General features: G+C 59.5%; 1 protein-coding gene across 25 annotated transcripts in view; it reads right to left on the reverse strand.

Annotated features, from left to right (window-relative positions):
• Positions 1-20,354, reverse strand: part of NCOR2 (nuclear receptor corepressor 2) — a 243,982-nt gene that overhangs the window by 67,034 nt on the left and 156,594 nt on the right. For 21 of the 25 annotated variants that reach the window (XM_032243915.1, XM_032243811.1, XM_032243904.1 and 18 more), the window contains 3 exons: positions 8,936-9,081; positions 7,282-7,454; positions 4,843-4,905 (listed from right to left, as the gene is read on the reverse strand). In XM_032243915.1, coding sequence (XP_032099806.1) covers positions 4,843-4,905; positions 7,282-7,454; positions 8,936-9,081 — 382 coding nt within the window. The remainder of the gene's footprint in view (positions 1-4,842; positions 4,906-7,281; positions 7,455-8,935; positions 9,082-20,354) is intronic. The other 4 variants (XM_032243848.1, XM_032243842.1, XM_032243821.1 and 1 more) reach the window with 4 other exon arrangements.

A 20,354-nucleotide genomic window follows, 5' to 3' on the forward strand; every position in this document is an offset into this window, starting at 1 on the left:
GATGGTGTGACTGGGAGCCTCCCCACCCCTCCACAACAGGTTCTCTGCCCGCCAAAGAAGAGGGCTGAGGCCTGGAGGAGCTGCCAGCAGAGCCGCGGGTTGGGCCTCCAAGCCAGACCAGGCTGACCTTTCCCAGGGGAACCAAGTCCCTCATCCCAGCCCCACTCCAGCCCTGCCCCTCCCTCCCCTCGTGGCGCTGGGCCCGAGGGCAGGCAGGCGGCCAGCTCCCCAGGGCTGCCGGGTTCCTGGGGAAGCTGCCTCCTGAACATGCTTGGTCCCCAGCCACAAGAAGGGAAGGTGCTCACTTGCCCACCAGAGACCCTGCGGCCATCATGTCCCCAGCCCCTCCCCAGGGGCCTCCCACGCTCTAGAGTAATAGCTAAACCCCACCCCACACTGCCAAGGCCAGGCTCCCGGTGGCCCCTCTACCTTCTGGGCTCCTGCCGCTTCTCAAAGGGCCACCCTACGCCTGCCACGGGCATTGCGCCTTTTGGGAAAGCCTTTGCTCTCTGGTCGATAGCTTGGCCCACAAACTAACTCGTTCAGTCCTCACACCAACCCCATTCCTACTCTGCAAGTAGAGGGCCTGGGTTCAAATCCCAGCTCTACCACTTCACAGCTGTGTGACCCTAGGCTGCTCACTAAGCCTTTCTGGGCCTGGGTTTCCTCATTTGAATAACAGGGGTAATAACAGCACCTGCTTCCTCGTCAGGTTGGTGGAGATGAAGTGACTTCACACACGTAGTTTCTAGCAGTGCCCGGCACCCAGGATGGGCTCCATGGTGTGATTTGGTGAGACTCACTACTTTTTCATGCTTTGGGTGTCAGCCCCTTCCTTGGGGAGCCCTCTGACCGGTGGCCCCCAGCACCATGGAAGTTCCTCCAGCTGTCCCCGTACATTTGCTTGGCAGGTGACATACCTCCGACCCCCATCGCTGGGGTGAACAAAGAGGTGGCAGGGGGCTGAGGCCACCGGGTTCAGGTACCTACTCAGGGCCAGACTCTGCAGGAGCCAGAGCTGGGACCCAAACCTCGGGAGCAGGGAGGGCCTGCCACTCTGAGTGCCTACTGTATACCAAGGACTGCACCTACGTGGCCCGCTCTATCCTTAAGCGCCCCTGGAAGGTAGTATCCCTGCCTCATCTGAGAGAACGAGGGAAACTGAGGGCAAAACAGATGTGCAGGCCAAGGTGAGGGGGTAAGCAGCTGCTTGGGTATGCGCCAGGCGGCATGGCCCTCAGCTGTTCTGTGTACTTTCACCAAAACCCCAAGAAGGTGGGTGTGCTGAGTTGGAGAGTGTCACCCAAACATTTCATGTCCCCAAGAACATATGAATGGGACCTTATTTGGAAAAAACATGCTTGCAGATGTGACCAAGTCAACGTGAGGCCACACTGGATTGGGGAGGTCCTTGTACAAAGAGGGAAGTGTGGACAGAGGCACACGGAGAAAGCCACACGAAGATTAGGGCAGAGCCTGGAGTGACGCAGTCACCAGCCAAGGTCCACCAAGGCTGCCAGCAGGCGCCAGGGGCTAGCGGAGGCAAGGCAGGCTCACCCCAGAGCCTCTGGAGGGAATGTGGCCTCTTGGATGCCTTGAACTTGGACTTCTGGCCTCCAGAACAGTGAGAGAATACATTTGTCTTAAGACCCTTCACCATGGCAGCCACAGGAAACACGCAATGGGGCTCCTTGCATCCCACTGTACAGATGAAGAAACTGAGGCACCGAGAGGTTGGCTGTCTTGCCTGAGGTCACACAGCTGGAATATCCAGGGGCTGAGACCTGGTTTCTCCCGGGGCACAGGTCCCTCTGCCGCCCATCCTCCAGGGCCAGGCTGCTAGCATCTTCCAGAAGCTTCTGGCAGGCTGGGGTCTGAGGGCCCTGGGGAAACCTGGCTGCCCATCTGCCCAGGCTCCCTGAGGGAGGGGTAGGGGCTGATCATTCCTGAGTGCCCCTGCCCACACAGGGTGAGGCACTATGCCCCTGCAATGATGGGCAAGGGATGGGTGGAGACCACCTGCCTCAGGCAGAGCCGCTTTTCCAGTTCCTTTTCCTAACACTGGATTTTCTGGGCAGGGGGCTCCAGAACGTTCCTAGCTTCTCCACCCTGACCCATTATGGAGGAGTTGCTGGGGGCACCTGCCTCCCAGCCCCAACCCCACTCCCCGCTGCCTCTGCCTGTAACACACAGCCATTAGCAGCCACCCTGAGCGGTAATTGTCCAGATTGCTGTAATTCATGGCAGATGAGCACGCCGCTGCCCACGGCATTATTACAAATGTCACTGAGCAGGGCCTCCACGCGCATGGCCCCCAGGGGACTCACTGCGTCTCCACGGGCAGGACTCAGATGAGCTCACTGTCGTCACTGAGGACCCAACCTTGAGATGGTGGGACACAGGCTGTTCTCCGCCGGTGAGTCATCCCCGGCCGTCCTCCCAGCCTCCGGATCTGCCCTTCCATAAGGCAGAGAAGGCAGGCGCCGTCTCCCAGTTCTCGGGCAAGGGGGGGTTCACCGGTAACAGGGGTGGTGACAGGAGGCAGGAGAGTGGATAGAGAGGCAGTAGGACTCTAACTGGTCATTTAGGGGCATCCACGCAGAGTCCTCTGATGGGGGGTGCTCTGGGTGACCTCCCAGCAAATGGGATAAGCTCCCAGGGACTCACGTGTGATTAAAAATCTCATATAATTCTACACAAATGTTCACAGCAGCACTATTCACCTCAGTCACATGGAAACCACCAGCATGCCCCCAGAGGTGAACGACCGACAAAACGTGGTCCTCTCGGGTGATGGAATATTATTGAGCCATACAAAGCTCCTCAGAGGAGCCCCAGACCCATCACGCTCCGAGAAAGGAGCCAGACACAGAAGGCCACTCACTGTAGGATTCCATTCATTGGAAACGCCCGGAGCAGCCAGGTCCGCAGAGGCAGAGAGTGCATTAGTGGCTGCCGGGGTGGTTGGCTGGGGCGGGGCCCGGGAGGGGCTGCTAATAGGTGTGGGATTTCCGTCTGGGGTGAGAAAAAGCTCTGGAGCTAGACGGCGGCGTGGGTGTGGGCTGCACACCGAGGCAGATGCACCGAACGCCACTGAGATGTTCACTTTCCAGTGGTTAGAATGGTGTGCTTCATGGTATGTGCATCATATCAAGATTAAATGGAGGCGGGGAATCTCACAATTTCAATAAAGCTTCTTCTGCCCCCTATAGTGAAATACACACCAGAAACCACCAAGTGGATGTTAAAGACAGAAAAACAATGTGGCATGTCTGGGGGCCGACAGCAGCCCAGGCCCTGCCAGCTGGAGACAGTGCCCAGGCCCTGTTGGCACACCTCTCCCCCACCACATACAGAGCACGGCCCGCACAGCAGCAGGCAGCCCTCCTTCCTGAGTGCTGAGAGGGTCCCTGCGGCCCACCCCAGCCTATGGGGTGGAGGGCAGAGTGCCCCTGGAGGAGCTCTGAGGGGAAGGGCAGGGTCCCGGGGTGAGGGCAGGGGCAGTGGAGACCCTCAGCAACCCCCCGCAACTACAGTGGAGGGCAGGGCTGGGTCCAGGAGCCGCGTGGTCCAGACTGTTCTCAGACACACCTGCCCTTCTGTGCCCAGAGCGCTCGCTATAAAAGCCCTTTGTTCCCTCCGAAAGTCACGACCTGGAGCTCTCTGCACAATGAAACTGCACGTCACAGACGGCCTCGACTCCAGCAGGGCCACAGGACCAAGAACAAGCGGGGGCGGGGACAGGGGCGGGGGTGCCCAGGCCTGCTCCTGGTCCCACGCACCAGCTCCGGAACCCGTGGCACCCCTTGGCTTCTGCTCCCTGGCTCCTCATCCGCAAACAGGGACACGACAGGACAGGAGCAGGCCCTCCCTCTCACGGCCGGGGCGTAGATAACGGAGAGTGGGCGTGCTCCGTGGGAGTCAGGTGCCGCCCCGGCCTCAGCAGTGCTGCCAGCAACACCCCTGCCTGACAGTCCTGGCCCCAGGCAAGAGTGAGGGAGGCAGGGGATTTGCTGCCACCCAGCCCACCCTGCGCCCTCAGCCAGGTTATCTGATTCCATGAAGCCACCTCTCCCACTGAACAGACAGGCAAACCGAGGCCCAGAGGCAGGTCATGGTGCTGGGAAGTATGGGACTTGGCCAGGAGTCGGCACAGCTGGAGGCGCTGGACCCCAGCCCCGCCGCACTGCACATCGCAAGGCAACCTGCAAACTGGGAATGGCTTCTGCGGCCAGCACCCATGCCTGCTGGCTCCCTGCCATGTGAGCCACTCCGACTGTCCCCAACAGCCCGGGTGTCCCCATCCACTCCGGAACCTGTCACCCAGACTGGGATGCTCAAATCCGAGACCGGTTCCCAAAGCCCCAGCACACTTGAGCCCAGGGTGGGGACTTGGGGCTCTGCCTCAGGGCTGGACGAACGCCCTACAGGTCTCCTTGACCCCAGGACTCTACCCAGATAACTGCCAGCAAACTCTGCCTGTCCTGAGTCACCCAGGTGTGCTGCCGCTGCTCTGCCCCCAAGGCCAAGAAGGGCTGGCCACAGAGGTCACCCAGAAGCCACTTGCTGACTACACGCATGGCACCAGCTGCATGTCTCTGAGCTGTGCCCCCAAGTCACAAAGACAAGCCTGACAGTGCAGCTGCACAGACCCATTTTCTGAAGGGTAAAACTGAGGCGCCAGGGTGACCAACCCGAGAACAGCCCGGAACCAGAGCCTCACCAGAGGCCTCACCGCAGCCCGTGGTTCAAGGCCAACTGTGTCAACATCCGCCCCAGCCCACGAGCTTCAGGCACTCTGGATGCAAACCAAGGAGGCTGAAAGCTGCCGCTTGCCCTCACCTTTCTTGGCTGTTTCCATTTCTTCTTCAGTCCAGCGAGAACTCTCATTCAGCTCCATGGAGGCTGAAAAGGAAGACACCAGGTGATTGGCAGGAGCCGAGGGAGGAGGCACTTTGCCTTCTGGACTTTTCTCTTTCTCCTTTGAGCCAGGGAGGGAGTGGACCAGGCCTTGACGGTGTCACCCCACGGCTCTCAACCCCACGGGAAGGCCACGTTTCAGATGCCCCTCCCCAGCCAGTACCCACGGTGGTGTCACCCCACGGCTCTCAACCCCATGGGAGGCCATGTTTCAGACGCCCCTCCCCAGCCAGTATCCACTGTGGCGCCCGACTCCTGAGCCCTTATGCTGGGCAGCCGGGGCTGTGCCGGGTAGTCCCACGTGCTGCTGGTCAGGGCCAACCTCCACACAAGCCACTGAGGTCGCAGCTCCAGCAATCACCTCATTTTACAGATGGGGAAACTGAGGCAGTCAAGGGCCTTGACCATGATTGCTTTTGTCTGCACGTTGCTGGGAAGGGGGTCACCTGGTGACTTGGTGACAGTGGGACATAAGCTTCAGATGGGCCCAGACCTTGTCTGCCTGAGGACCCTCTCAGAACCCAGCTCTTCCATTATGGTGAGGCTGTCCCATCCCTGCAGGACGCTTAGCAGCCCTGGACTCTGCACACTGGCCGTCAGTGGCCGCCTCTGACTGTGGCAATCAAAACTGTCCACAGACATTGCCAGGCGCCCCCCAGCAGGGAGTAAAATCGCCCTCGGTGGAGAAGCCCTCCTCCAGAGGGCAATTTTCACATCCCCCAGTCACCCAGTTTGACAAGGGGCTTCTGCTGTTACTGGGAAGGGACACCGCCTGGCCTTGGGGTCGGCTGGAGGCGGCCGCATCTCTGCTGTGGCACTGTTTTCGGGTTGGTCCGCCGCGCTCCCCTGGATACGAGCCCTGGTCCTTCCTTTCCAGTTCCTTAACACCCGTGAGGGGTGGGTGCGAGGGACGTCAGCTTCATGGACTCACTGCCTAGAACTGCACAGGCAGAGTGTGTGTCCAATCGAGGCTGGCTAAGGACTGCAGGAAGGTTCCAGCGGGAAAGGGGAAAGGGCCCCCACCCCCATGGGCAGCCCCATTACCCTCGACCGGCCAGAGCCACCCCAGCCTCCCCCATCTCTGCGGCCGCAGCTGGGCCTGTTGAGGACCTCATGGATGCTCCCATTCCTCCCCACAGGACCCCTAGAGGAAGCCCATGGAAGCCAGGGGTGCCAGGTGCCGGAAGAGCGGTGGAAGGCCCGGGAGTGTGTTTTCCACAATGCAGCCAAGCCCCCAGCATCAGCCTTGGGTCTGAGAGGACTATCCCCAGAGATCAAGCAGGAAGAACACCCTTCAACCCTGGGCCTCCAAGTACACTGCCACCAAGGGGCGGCTGGAAAATGCCTACAGGAGCTGCTCAGGGTCTGTGGCCAATGGGGCTGAGTTCGAATCCCAGCGACACTGAGATTTTCAGAGAGGCAACGTTCCGTTTCTGAGACTCGAGTGGCCCATTTATGAAACAGCTCCACACTACCTCCCATGGGAAGAAGAGACAGGTGCGTGACCCGGACCCCAGTGGGGGGTGGGGGGGTCTGTGGGAGATGAAGTATCATGTTTGTCAACTCCACACTCAGGATGAGCCCTGGCAGGTGGGGCCTCGGCCTGAGCGCTGGGGCCCCTGGGTGAGCTCCCACAGTGGCGGGAGGGCAGGACCCTAACAGCTCAACGTAGAGACAACAGGTGCACACTGCTGCCCCCTGTAGCAAATCTTGGGAACTGCTACTCACATCATCTATTTTTTTCCACTTTCTGGGAGGGCCCTGAGGGATGAACACCCTTCTCAACAGAAGGGGAAACTGAGGCCCACGGAAGTGAAGGTACAAACCCAGACACCTATCAGAGTGGAGGCTGGGTGGGGACAAATAGAGCCCATGACATTCTAAGAAGGGGTGGTGGTTACTCAGCTCCCGACAACGGCTGCCTCATGAAAACCTGCGCCAAGTGTGGCCAGATTTTCTGCTTTAAAAACGACAACCAAAAACTCCAGAACTGGTCACTGGGATTCTTATGTGACATCGCCTTGCTCTGAAATCACCGCGGTTGAAGCCACTGAGCTCTTCCTACACCCAGGGGCTGTTCTAGGTACTTCTCACTAGCAAGTGACTACAGCTTCCCCCCGATGTTCAGAGGTAACCACCGATTTCTCCCACCGAGAACATGAGGATACAGAGGCACAGAGAAGTTTGGGAATTCACTCTGGGCCACACAGCACATCCAGTAGGTAATGCTGGGATTTGACCCCAACCACGACTTCTGCCAACCCCTCGGCCTGCTGCCAATCAAACTGCACGAAACTCTTATGCGAGCACAACCCGCCATGTCTCCAGCCGCCCACACTTGCGTCCCTGGCCCCTGCTCACCCAGCTCGGCGCTCTGCTGGGGGGTGACGGCCTCCTCGCTGTTGGCTTCATTGGCCATTGAGCGGGTGATGCGGCCTTTGCGTCTCCCCTGGCTGTTGGCGGTTTTGCGGCCTTTGGAGGCCACGGCCTCCTTCTCGTCATTGTCCTCCCCTGAGGTGTCGTCTGTCTTCTCCCTGCAGGCCAGAGAGGGGAGACAGGATGGTTTCGCCTGAGCCAGGAAATCAAACAGCCACGGGAAGAGACCATTTCTTTAGCTGGGTCTGCACTGGCTGCCAGCCGTGGCGCTAACGGACTCTAGGAAAGAAGGGAGAGGGCTGGGGTGAGGCTGCCCGGGGCGGTCTGCAGGGGCTCTCTGTTCACCAGAGGTGGGAGTACAACACCATGCTATTTATCAAAAGGGAGCTGCGGCTGGGCGTGGTGGCTCACACCTGCAATCTCAGCACTTTGAGAGGCCAAACTGGGAGGATCGCTTGAGCCCAGGAGTTTAAGACCAGCCTGGGCAACGGAACAAGACCCTGTCTCAAAAAAAAAAGGGGTAAGGTGTGTAACCTGGGCTATCCACTACTTAGTTCACCACTAAGGCCATGTGGACAGGTAGTTACAAGGCGGGCTATTTCATTCCCCAAATGGGAGGTACTAGGAACTTTCCTGCTAGGTTACTTTCTTCTGGGCTGGCGGCCATCTGCAAGACCATTTTATGCACCAAAGAGAGAGACACGAACTGTCTTCAAGACTGTTTAGTGAACTGAAGGGGAGTGTGGGCTGCCAGCAATCTACAAGGTCATTTTATTCGCCACAGAAGAGCTGTTTCCAGAGGGGCTCTGTAACAGGCAATCTGCTGGCCTTCAGTGTTATCAAGGGCCGAGACGCCTGAGGCGTCGCAGGAGGAAACCCTCTTCCTGGTTTCATGCAGGCCGAGCGGAGGTGTGTGGGGGTGCACGCGACCTCGATACCCGAGCTTGACTGCGGGCGGCTCAGACGGATCACCTCCGCCTTCCCATTCATCTTCCTGAAAGGCCCTTGCTGGAAGCGTCTGGGAGACGGGGATGAGGAAGCCAGATGTTCTCTGCAGCCAAATTCCTGAGCCCATCACAGGTACCTGGCGCTAAGTCGCGCCGCCCCCCTTTCTCCAGCTGGCTGCGCTCCCGCAGCCCCTGGCAGGCACGGAGGCTGTCACGGCCCCCACGGCGAGGCTGTGCCTTGATCTGCAAGAACTCACACTGCCATCGATAATTCTAAAGGTGAGAGCAGCCGCCTGCACGCCTAGTCCTTCCAGGAGCGCCTCTGATCCCCCCTTCCCCTCCCTGGCGCCTCAGGAGGCGAAGAGCGGGAGGCGGCGGGAGGCAGAGAGTTCCAAAGTCATTGCCTGGATTTATTAGCTCAGGAGTAGAGCTCAAATGAGCTATCAGTCTCTAAAGTCTCTAGAGGGTTGGAAGAAGAAAGGGAGGGCGGAGGAGAGGGGGGCGCAGGGAGGAGGCGGAGGGCAATGGGCGGGCTTCGGGAGGGGGCGTCACGGGCAGACGAGCAGAAGGGCCTCCCCCTGCTCACAGGCAATGGGTGGTCGCCCCACCCGTGTCTACAAAGCCTCTCCCAGACCTGTGTCCACCGGGGTCGGTCAGGGGCTGGGACCTGCTGGGACAGCGGGCTGCCTTACTTGAGGTCTTCCTTGTCGTTTTCCACCTCCGGCTTCTCCTCCTCCTTCTCCACCTCCTTCTCCTTCTCCTTCTCATCTTTCTCCTCCTGGCTGCTGCGGGGCATGGGCGGCTGCGGCTGCTGTTGCTGCTGTTGCTGTTGCTGCTGCTGTCAGACCCCGGGGGAGGGCGGCGGGGACACGGGAGGGAAGAAAACCGTGAGCAGGTGAATCTCTGCACCTGGGCTCAGCCTGAGCTGGGGGAGGAGGGAAACCCGTGGAGTCTGCCCAGAAGACGCCATAACAACCGGGAAGCCAGGCCCCGCTGGCATGAGCAGGGGAGAGGCACGGCCTGGGGTCCTGCCGGAGTGGGGCCTGGGGAGGCGGAGTCGGGTGAGGAGCAGGAGGCACTGGTGTCGGAAGCACTGGCTTCAATTCCTGCCTTTTCCACACAGTGGCTGTGTGAGCTTGGATGAGGATCTTAACCTCTCTGTGCCAACTCCCTCGCCTTGACAGCAGGGTGTTCAGCATGCCTGTGCCTCAGCCTCGGGCCGTGAGGTTGAGATGAGAGAATCCTCACTGTGCCCACATCTGAGTCTCGCCCAGATATTTAAGAGGGGCAGAAGCAAACTGGGCCCGAGCGAGGTGCCCTGGCGAGCCTCAGTAGGGGCGCCTGAGCATCTGGGAAGCTGGGGACACACCCCTGATGCTTAGCCCTGCCCTGCCCCCAACAGAGCTGAGGCCACCTCTCTAAGCCTCAGTCTCCAAGTCTGTAGAACGGGGAGGTGGGGAATGCCCCTGCTTCCCCAGAGCCCAGGAAGGCCCCAGGCCTGCATGGAAGTGGCTGCTCCTACTTCCTGGCCCCGTCTCTGTCATGTGCTGGGCCCCCAGGGGGACAAAGCAAGCCCAATTCACAGAGTGGATCAGAGAGGCTCAGAGCCACACCAGCCTCCTCACTTGGGCCTGTCCCGGTGACTCTGGGCCCCCGCCCCTCCCCTTACCCAGAGGAGGGAGTGTGAGCTCCCAGTACTGCCTCCCAATTTCCTTTCCTCCACCTGATTTCTTTGAAAGCACACACTGATTTTCGTGGACACCCCAAGGTCCTCCCTGCAGGCAGCTGCCAAACCAGACCATCTCTGCATCCCCCTGAGTCAAGTGAGATGCTAGAAATAAACCCCAGAGCTAGAAATAAATAAACCCCAGAGCCTTTTCATGTGTCCCACGGGCAAAGTCACACCAACGCTTCAAACCAGGGAGAAGGAACTCCAAGCAGATCAAAGAGGAGGGGCCGGAGGGTGACAGAGACCCCTTCTCTCGCCTTTCCTTCCTGCCAGGAACAGGCACCTGCCCCGCACACAACACTCTCTCCAGCCTCTTTTCATTAGGACAGGGCCGAGCACAGGGCAGAAGAGCAGAGCACGGGTCTGACTGCTGCAGGCAACCGTGGGCTGAGGCAGCTGCTGGGCCCAGAGCAGATTCCCAGGCCTGCCTCTGCCTCTCTTCCCCAGGAATCCCTCGTCACCGAGCTCTGTAAGAGGAGCCAGGAAGAGGCGGAGCGGCCCAACTTGAACAGACCCCCTCTGCCCCCAGGTTGCTGCTGATTCCCCAACAGGTGCCTGGCGTCCTGGGACCAGCCTGTTCTCCCTCTCCTGACTTCGAACTCTCGAACTGAACCTTTAAACAGCCAGCAAGTGAAGACTCTTTTGGAGGTGGAGGCTGGGGCAGGGAGGGTTTTTGGCTTGTTCCTATACAGTGGTCTTTCTGTCCACTTTTGCCTGACATGGGCAGAGTGGGGACCCAGGGAGGGAGGAGTGATGTGGCTTGCTGGGGGTGGGCACCCTGCTCACTGGGCTGCCCAGCATGAATGCCGTCCCCCCAGGTCAGGCGTATAGCCCAGGGCCAGAGTCTGGGCAGGGCTGGGGCTTTTGAATCACAGGTGGCTTACTGTCTCCCGAGACCACACTCAGCGACGTCTGTGCCAAGAACCCCCTCCCTGGGCTGTGGTGTCCCTCCCGATGGATGGGAGCAGCGGCCACAGAGCCTCCCTCCCAGAGCACCTGTCCATCAGCCCTGGATCTAGGCTGGTGGGGGCTCCATGACACCCTGGGCCTCACCCATGGACCCACAGAGAGGCTAGGTCTGCCCCAACATGGTCAGTAAATGCAGCTCCACGCCCACCAGGCTGCAGGCAGGGGCCAGGTGGGAGAGGGGTGCATCTGGGCCAGGCCTTGAGCTTTCAGCCTTCCCCACTGCAGCCCTCCTCTGAGTCCTCAGAAAAGCCCCAGGAAGGAAGAGGCCAGCGCAGAGGAGGAAACTCCCACAGACCCCTGAGAGCTGACTAGGTGCCCAGCACTGTGCTGTCCGTTTTATATGGACCAGCTCCGGCCCTTCTGAAGTCCTGATGGAGATGAAAACACCGTAAGAGTGACATGGAGGGATGTCACCCGGGGGTGACCCAGCTCCTGCACCATGCCAAGTGCTTTACAACACTATCCTGTCAGTGCCCTCAGCCACCCTCAGAAATACGAGAGCAGCGATCACTGCTCCTATTCTGCAGAGGAGGAAACTGAGGCTCAGAGAGGCAAAGCTTCAAGGTTTCGGAGCAAAGAAGGCTGACAGCCCAGAGTGTGGGGGATGCGACTCTGCTGTTCCCAAAGCCCCAGCTGAGAGTCTCGGCTGACCCCTGGCCAGGACCTAGGGAGCGAGTTCTGCAGACTGCCCCACCTGCCCCGTCTACCGATCCTACCCGCCTCCCACTCAGAGTCTCCGAGCCCTGCCAGGGCCTGCCCACAGCCCCGTCTCCCCAGTGGTCATTCCCGTGTTCCTCGTCAGGATTACTCACGGTGCCACGTGGCTGGCTCTGTCCCACATGGTCTCCACTAACCACCCACCCGTCCATCTTACAGAAGAGGAAACTGAGGCACAGAGAAGGTGGTGATGAAGCTGATGAACAGCAGGGCAAGGACTCAAGCCTGCTGCCCTGTCCTGGTCTCCTCTGCACCCATCCCCAGCAGTCTCCGCCAGCACCCCGGGTCAGTGTCCTCCAAGCCCATGCCATCTCGGGGAAGTTCAGAAGTCCTGATCCGCACTAGATCCTGGTAACCACTTCCATCCTTTTGTCACCAGGACTGCAATCCTGGCACCAAGCCCTACCTCCTCCTCCTCCCTGACTGTTAACCAGCCCCCAGGGCAGGGGCGCCTCCCACCCTCCCCCTCTGGTTGGAGTGGGTGCAGCAACACCCACTGGCACAGGGCCACCCAGGCCGCCCTGAAGCCAAGGCCTAGAGCCCTGGGCACGGGATCCTCACTTCCCGTGGCCTAAACATCTCCTGTGGGAGAGGCATCCCCACAGCCCACGCCGAGTGAGGCCGGTGGAGGGGGATGAAAGGAGAAGTACCCGAGCAGCCCTGGCCTTCAAATCCGCTTTCCAGTGGGACAGACCCCCGCAGCTTCAGGACGAACATGTGCCGGAGCTCGCCATCGTTACCTGGGAGGCCGAGGAGGGACTGATTGAGGGCTGCTCACAGTCGCTGCTGGGAGATCATGCAGGGACAGGGAGGCCCCGGCTCACAGCTCCCCGAGGAGCTGGGGGGACCCCAAAGCCGGCTATGCTCTAGGGCAGCAAGCCGGGCGGCCGACACTGCCCGGGCTGGTCTTGGGCCTGCCCACAGCGGCAGAGTTGCACCTGCCGGCTTCCCAGGCCACTGAGGACCATGGGTCTCAAGGTCCCATGATAATGGCTGCACACTCAGATCATGTAGGGAGCCCTGCAAAGTCCTGATGCGCAGGCCACACCGTAAGAGTGACATGGAGGGATGTCACCCGGGGGTGACCCAGCTCCTGCACCATGCCAAGTGCTTTACAATACTATCCTGTCAGTGCCCTCAGCCACCCTCAGAAATACGAGAGCAGCGATCACTGCTCCTATTCTGCAGAGGAGGAAACTGAGGCTCAGAGAGGCAAAGCTTCAAGGTTTCGGAGCAAAGAAGGCTGACAGCCCAGAGTGTGGGGGATGTCATTGGCCACACCAATGACATCTGAACCTCTGGGCGGAGATCCAGGTGTCTGTATGTTAAATTCCAGGTTATCGCGACAGGCAGCCAAGTTTGAGAACCAGTGCTTTACTAGGGACTGGCAAACGTTTTCTGTAAGGGCCAGAGGATAAATATGCAGTCTCTGTCACCCCCTCCTCAACTCTGCCACTGTCCTGTGAAAGCAGCCCATAGGTCAACAAAAGGGCATGGCTGTGTGCCAATAAATCTTTATTTACAAAAGCAGGTGGTGGGCCGGATTTGGCCTGCAGGCTTTCGTTAGAGCATCACACCTGGAGGTGCACACATATCCCCTGCCAATTCCCACTTGGTGGGTCTGGGGTGGGGCCTGGGACTCTGCATTTCTAACCAGCGCCAGAAGAAGCTGCCACTGCTGGCAGATGATGCAGGGAGAGGGAGGCCCTGGCTCACAACTCCCCGAGGAGCAAGCAGCAGGACACACCTGCGGGCACCTTTCCCTCGATGTGTGGCCCTGGGAGAAGAGGAATCAGAAAGCACGAGAAGCCAGCTCCACGATCTCAGCGGACCCTGAGCTCATCTAGAAGGCTGCCTCTGCCTTTCAGATGTGCCACTGGCCAGGCCAACGGTGGGTTCATGCCCCATGCGTGGTCAGAAACATACCCCCAAACCATAGCACAACTATCTGACGAACCTACCAGGTCTATGGTTAGTCAGAGCCACTGGACCAAAGGCCCGCGGGATGCCTGCTCCCGGAGCTGGACACTGAACCTGTAACCCTGGGCCTGCTGGACAAGCAGTGTGAGGCTGGGCCTGTGTGGAAGCCCCAGGCCGGGGGCTGTGCAGAAAACAGCTTAATAAAAACAACGCTGGCTCGCTGAGCGCATCTGATGAGGCTTTCTTCTCTTCATCACTTCCTACCCGTTAGTTACTTGAATCCTCTCTACAACTAGTATCATCCCAGTTTTATGGATGAGAACGCAAAGACACAGAGAGGTTAAGTAGCTCGCCAAATATCACACAGCATTTCCTAGCAAGATCCTACAGCCAGGTGCCCTACCTCCGCCCTGGGCAAGGGGGTCACAGCTGCCTCCCTATGCTCATTTAAGCCAAATGATGCCACGGCCTGAATTTTTCCTTCCACCAGCATGCCCTGAACCCCCAAGGGAGACACCCAACGGCCACTGAAAGATGTGGCCCCCAACTGCATAGACCTTGCACTTAGGTTGACAAAGACAGGCCAGATGGAGGCGCCAGTGATGAGACCACTTTCAAAAGGCACATGCATGGTGCAGGCAAGGCAGCCAGGTGTCCTGAACCGCAGGGCGAGGAAGGGGCTTTGGTGGAGCAGTGGAGGGTGAGAGATGGCATTTCAGGGAACGGAGCCTATGTGGGCAGAGGCATGGCAGTGGGAAAATGCCCCTGTGCCTACCAAGTGGCACTTTGGGACATGGCTGGAGGACCTGGCCAGGGCTAACGCCCATGCTCAGAAATACGGGTGGCATCCTGAGGGTGGTGGGAGCCCCCAGGACCTTTCTCGAAAGGCACAGGAGTGGCGGGGAGTCATGTGACCTTCCCCATGTTAAAGGGCAATCTGATAGCAAGTCTCGGCGGGGGGATGGTGGCGGATCCCGGGAATGAGAGGAGAGGGTCCAGTGAGAAGGTGCTGCAATGGTCCAGGTAGGGGCTGATGAGATTTCATTCTCAGATGCTAAGTCCTCACAAAGGGGTCTGGAGAACTTGCCAATACCTAGTAGTACCGTCTGCGGCTAGATCTCATGCATTCATTCAACAAACACTTCACTGAGCATCTACCGCATGCCAGGTGCCCCTGAGAGGGCACATCCTCATGACACCTTCCACCTCCTGGCAGTGCGGGGATGGGAATCCAGGAGCCCAGGGCTGCTGTGGAAAGTGGGGTCAGGGGTCAGAGCCGAGGCAGAACAGAGTTCCCTGATGCTGGCAGCTCCTCCCTAAACCTGGTCCCTGCCCCTGGATTCAGTCTGCCTGCCCTTGCTGGGGAAAACGCAGTCAGGGGAGGCCATCTCCATGCGTAAGGGTTGTCTTTTTTTGGTGTGCTAGAGCCAGTGGCTACCAGCTCATGGCAAAATGGAAACACATAACCTTACAATTAAGTAAATGATGGCCTGGTAAGGTGATGCACACTTGTAGTTTCAGTGCTTTGGGAGGGCAGGACAGGAGGATCATTTGAGGAAATTTAAAAAATGAGCTGGTCATGGTCATTTTGATTAGGTGGCATAGGCCTGTAGTCCCAGCTACTCAGGAGGGTAACAGGGGGAAAGCTTGAGCCTGGGAGGGCACGGCTGCAGTGAGCGTCAGCCGCACCACGGCACACCGGCCCGGGTGACAGAGCAAGGCTCCATCTCTAAAAAATAATAAACTTTTTTTAAAAAACAAAGCAGGCCAGGCGCGGTGGCTCACACCTATAATCCCAGCACTTTGGGAGGCTGAGGTGAACAGATCACTTGAGGTCAGGAGTTTGAGACCAGCCTGGCAAACATGGTGAAACCCCGTCTCTACTAAAAATACAAAAATTAGCTGGGTGCGGTGGCACATGCCTGTAATCCCAGCTACTTGGGAGGCTGAGGCAGGAGAATTGCTTGAACCCAGGAGGTGGAGGCTGCAGTGAGCTGAGATCGCACCATTGCACATTCCAGCCTGGGCGAAGAAGTGAGACTGTCTCAAAAAAAAGAAAAAAAAAAAAAAAGAAAAAAAAAGAGGGAGAAAAGAGAGGTTACAAGCACACTCCCCTCAAGGGCCTCGCTTCCTGATCATCTGGCTATGAAGTCGTCTGTGTTGTGGAGGCTTCTTCCGCCAACTGCACGCATAGGGTGAAGACAGCACAAGACAGCTTGGTGCTAAGGGCATCTCTCCCCGGCTCCAAGTCAGTGGCAGCACGTTGCTGCATGGCACCGGGTACGGAGGGAGGGCTTATTTACACCATGGCAACCAGCACGTGCTACAAACACAGCCTCCCCTGCAGAAAGCCGGTTGTTAAACATTTACCAGCACTCTCCGGCAGAAAGATGTGTGTCGACAGAACATGAGCAACACTTCACACACGCACACGAGAGTCTGCTCCGCCCATACAGATGTGTGCGGTGCCAGCGGGGCTCCACTATAAATCCCAATTCACATCCCGTCCTGCACCCCGGCACCAAATCCACAGTCCCTGCTCCGAGGCCGAGATCCCTGGCCCCTGCCTACCTCCTTCAGGGAAGCTCTCCCTGTGCCTACCACTTGCCTCCTAGAAGATGTCCTGTGCGTTCTGCCTCAGGGCCTTTGCACGTGCTGTGCCCACGACCTGGGCTGCTGCCCCGACCTCTGCCAGGCCAGTCCCTTCTTATTACTCAGGTCGGAGCCCAAGGGACACTTCCTTGGAGAAGTCTTGGGGCAGCTCCCTAAAAGCTGCCTCCTGCCCAGCAGCGGCTTCCTGAGCCTGGTTTACACGTCTGCCCTGCAACATTCTCAAACTGCCACGCTGACTGACCTGTGCATGGTCCAAATCCCCCACAGGTGTCAGTTCCGGGGACCTTGTTTGCCCTTTTTTTTTTTGGAGATGGGGTCTTGCTTGTTGCCCAGGCTGGAGTACACAGTGGCATGATCATGGCTCCCTGCAGCCTCCACCTCCTGGGCTCAAAGCGGTCCTCCCACCTCAACCACCCAAGAAGCTGGGACCACAGGAGCATGCCCCTACACCTGGCTAATTTTTAACATTTTTTTGTAGAGATGGCGTTTCACTATATTGCATAGACTGGTCTTGAACTCCTGGGCTCAAGTGATCCACCTGCCTCAGCCTCCCACAGTGCTAGGATTGCAGGCCTGAGCCACCGTGCACCTTTGTCTCGTCCGCTAGAGAATCACCAGGAGTGACATCCCTGCAGAACAGACTCAAAGGCTGCCCATCCCCTAGGGTGACCTGCCGCCTGTGAGCCTGCCAGGGCCCCTCCCTGAGCGCCTCCGGCCACCAGACACCAAGGCTGCTGTTCTGGGAACGGCTTCCCGACTTGGCAGCCCAGCTGGAGATGACCCCCGGGTCCCTCGATCCTGACTGACCTTTTCCACCTCCTTCTGCCTGGGACGCAGCCGCCCCTGCACTGCAGCCTGGCCCATGCCAAGGCCATGCTTGTCTTTTCTCAGCCTGCAGCCCCGCCTGCTCCATCCCTGGGCTCCAGCCCACCCACCAGCTGCCCTCCCTGAGAACAGTCCCTGCCTGCAGGACTCGGGGAGCCCCCAGCTCCCCACCTAGCACAGAGCTGGCCAGGAAACCAGTGACATCCGCTCACTTCAGCCCTGAATCTGCACGAAATCCTGCCCAGCCCAGCGGGCCATGAGTGGGGAGGACCTGGCACCTCCTCCGGCAGGCCTGGGAAAGTTGGCACCTCCCACCAGCAGGCTTCGGGCCTATCATGGCCAGCCCCAGCGAGGCAGCGGTGTGGAAGAAGACTCAAGCCCTGGGCCTGGGAGCTGAAACACAGCCTGGGGCCAACTGGCCCGCCTGCCATCGGTCCCCACCGTGCAGTGACTCCAGCACCCGGGGGGGGGGGGGGGGGGGCAGCTGGCCCCGAACACCAGCACCCCGCTGACCGTGGCTGCCCCTCCCCGGGGACCAAGCCTGGCTGCTCCTGCCCTGGAACAGCCCTCCCGGTCACACTGTTCCCTGTGCAAGCTGAGTGTCACAGCCAGAAGAACAAGGTCGCTGTCCCTCCACAGAGAGCTAGGGGTGGAGAGATGGAGGAGGCAGGGGAGAGGGAGAATGGGGGCGGGGCTGTGGGGGGAGGAGGTGAGAGAAAGGGAGAGAGGTGGGGGAGAAGCAGAGAGACGGAGGAGGGAGGGTGAGGGGGAGACCCAGGGACAGGGTGCGGGGGCAGGGGGAGGAAGAGAAGAGATGGGGAGAGAGAGAAGGGGAGAGAGGGAACTAGAGACAGAGTTTCACAGACTTAGGCGGGGGAAAGAGAGAGACGGGAAAGCAGACGCAGAGAAACAGACGAGGGATGAAGACACAGAGATGAAGAGACAGAGAGAAAGGGGAGGAAGACAGGGAAGAAACAGACCCAGGCCTGTGCGCACACAGAGAGAAAGGGAAGCCAAGAGAAACGCAGAAGATTCAGAGCCTGGGGTGTGGGCAGAGCAGACCCAGAGGCAGAGGTGGAAGCGGTGGAAAGTGGGCGCAGATGGGGCGGCTGCAGCCGGGGCGGGGCCTCGCCCTCCCTGGGCCTCCTTCCTGGACCCAGGCCGGAGGGCTGTTCCCGTCCCCATGTCCCATCTCTGCCGGAAGAGAGACCCCCTTGGCCACATGAACCCCCATTGTTGAGGAAGGCCATGGTGGCCACCAGGGGCTGGGCTCCACCACCTGGCCCAGCCAGCCTCACCTCCTCCCCCTCCCCGCCTGCCCCCGAGGTCTGCTGTCAGGCCCCAGCATTCCTGGGCGCTGGTTCTGCAATTCACTAGGATAGCTCGGCCCTCCCATCAGTGAATCATTAACTATAAACCACGTTGCCGGCGCTTGAGCTGCTCCCCCCACTGCCCTGAGGTCCGAGATTCACCCCAGGGTGGCGGCGACGGGGCCAGAGCCCAGGAGAGGAGGCTCAGGCCTCAACCCAGCCTCCAACCTCACAACCCGCTCACAGCCCATATCAGAGACCAGGTTCTAGGAGGTAGGAGCTCAGCCCTCCCTTGCCAAAGCTTAGGCGTGTGGGGTTTCCTGGGAGTGGGTGTGGAGGGGTTAGCATCCCAAAAGCCTACCCCTGGGCCTGCATCCCCTTGTGTCAGAATACAGAGAAGCTTCCAGAAAGAGGATGGCACCTCCATTAAACAAGGCAATCCCACTACCCCAAACGGCCAGGCGCATCCCTCGCCTCCCCAGGGCTGTGGATACCAAGGCGGGCCGGAGCGAAGGCAGCCGCACTCAGCACAGGTCTGAGTCCAGAGACGCCCACTGGCCAGCACGTTTAATCAAGGAGTTTACATTCCACTTTGTAACCACCCAGGTTTTAGAAAGGCAGCCACCGAAATGACATGCAAACTGTTTTGGTCTTGGACACGTGGTACGGGGGTGACAGGGCGGGGACGGCGGGCACAGGTCCAGACCTGGTCCCAGCGCTTCACACAGGGCAGGTGCCCTCGGGATGACTCGGTGGCACTGGCGTCTTGCTGCTGGGCTGTGGTTAAGCATTCAGGTGGCCACAGCGTCTATAAAGCGTGGCTTTGCCAGCGTGCAGAGGCACAGGCTGTCTCCGGGCTGGACTCGCCAGACCTCCCTTCTGAAAGGGTCTGGCTGCCCTTGGCTGTCAGGCCCGATGACAAGGCTCTCAGAGAAAGGTCCTCTACCCGCGCCTGGGAGCTCCTTAGAAATGCAGAGTCCTGGGCCTCAGCCCTACTGTGGGGTGAGGGGTACAGCCCAGCATGTGGGTTTCCCCAGCCCTTCCGGTGACTCCGACATGCACTCACGTCTGAGGACTTGGGCTGGGACATGTCCCCTCATAAGCAGGCCTTGGCCCTCGGCGGGGGACTCCAGGAGGTCACAGTCCCAGGATGCTGGTTACGGCCAGCCCGACAGAGTCAACGGTGTCCAAGGGAGTTGGAATCCTCCCCACCAGGGGAAGTGTGGTCCAGGGTCCCTGGAGTCACTTATCACCCTCACCCACAGGCTTCCCCTCCCTCGGATCCCACCACAGCCTGCATTTCAATTCCACCTTGACAGACAGCGAGGGAACGGGCACCCACATCCCTGGGCCTGGGCCACGCACTCCCAAACTCAGGAAATCCACAGGCAGCACATGGGCACTGTCTGGCCTGGGAGGAGCGATCGTGCCCACTCCCTGACGCCTTGGAAGTCCCACCCTGTGTCCACCCCTGCAGTGTGGAATCAGGGCAGTCTGTTGGGGTGCTAAGATGGGCTGGGCCCAGCTGACCCCTGCACCCTACTTTTCTGAAGGATGAAGGTTGTATTCGCATCCGAAGGTAGAGTGTGACAAGCCTGGCATGCAGTAGGCACTGAATGAATGCCCAGGCTGAACATGCATATACTGAGCATCCAATGGATGCCTCTTCAGGGGGTCTGTGGGCAGGCGAGATTGGGGACACAAGGCGGGAGGGCCCCTGTGAGAGGCGTCTGTCCAGATGACGAGAGTGGCCACTCTTGGCTGTCTTCTGCAGAGACGTGGCCTGGAGCCACGGGAGCCGTGCCAGGACCACGAGCACCACAGCCTCTCTGCAGCCACCCACAGCGGCCTCTGCAGCCACCCAGGAGAGAGACGGTGTGCGCACCGAGGAGCGGGGCTGCTGAGGGCACTGGACAGGCAGGGGGGAGACGGAGATGGAGAGGAGAGACACAGATGGAGAGGAGAGACACAGATGGAGCGAAGAGACACAGATGGAGAGGAGAGACACAGATGGAGAGGAGAGACACA

The sequence above is a fragment of the Sapajus apella genome, unplaced genomic scaffold, assembly GCF_009761245.1.
Source record: "Sapajus apella isolate SASKATOON/1434 unplaced genomic scaffold, GSC_monkey_1.0 scaffold2, whole genome shotgun sequence".
NCBI lineage: Eukaryota > Metazoa > Chordata > Mammalia > Primates > Cebidae > Sapajus > Sapajus apella.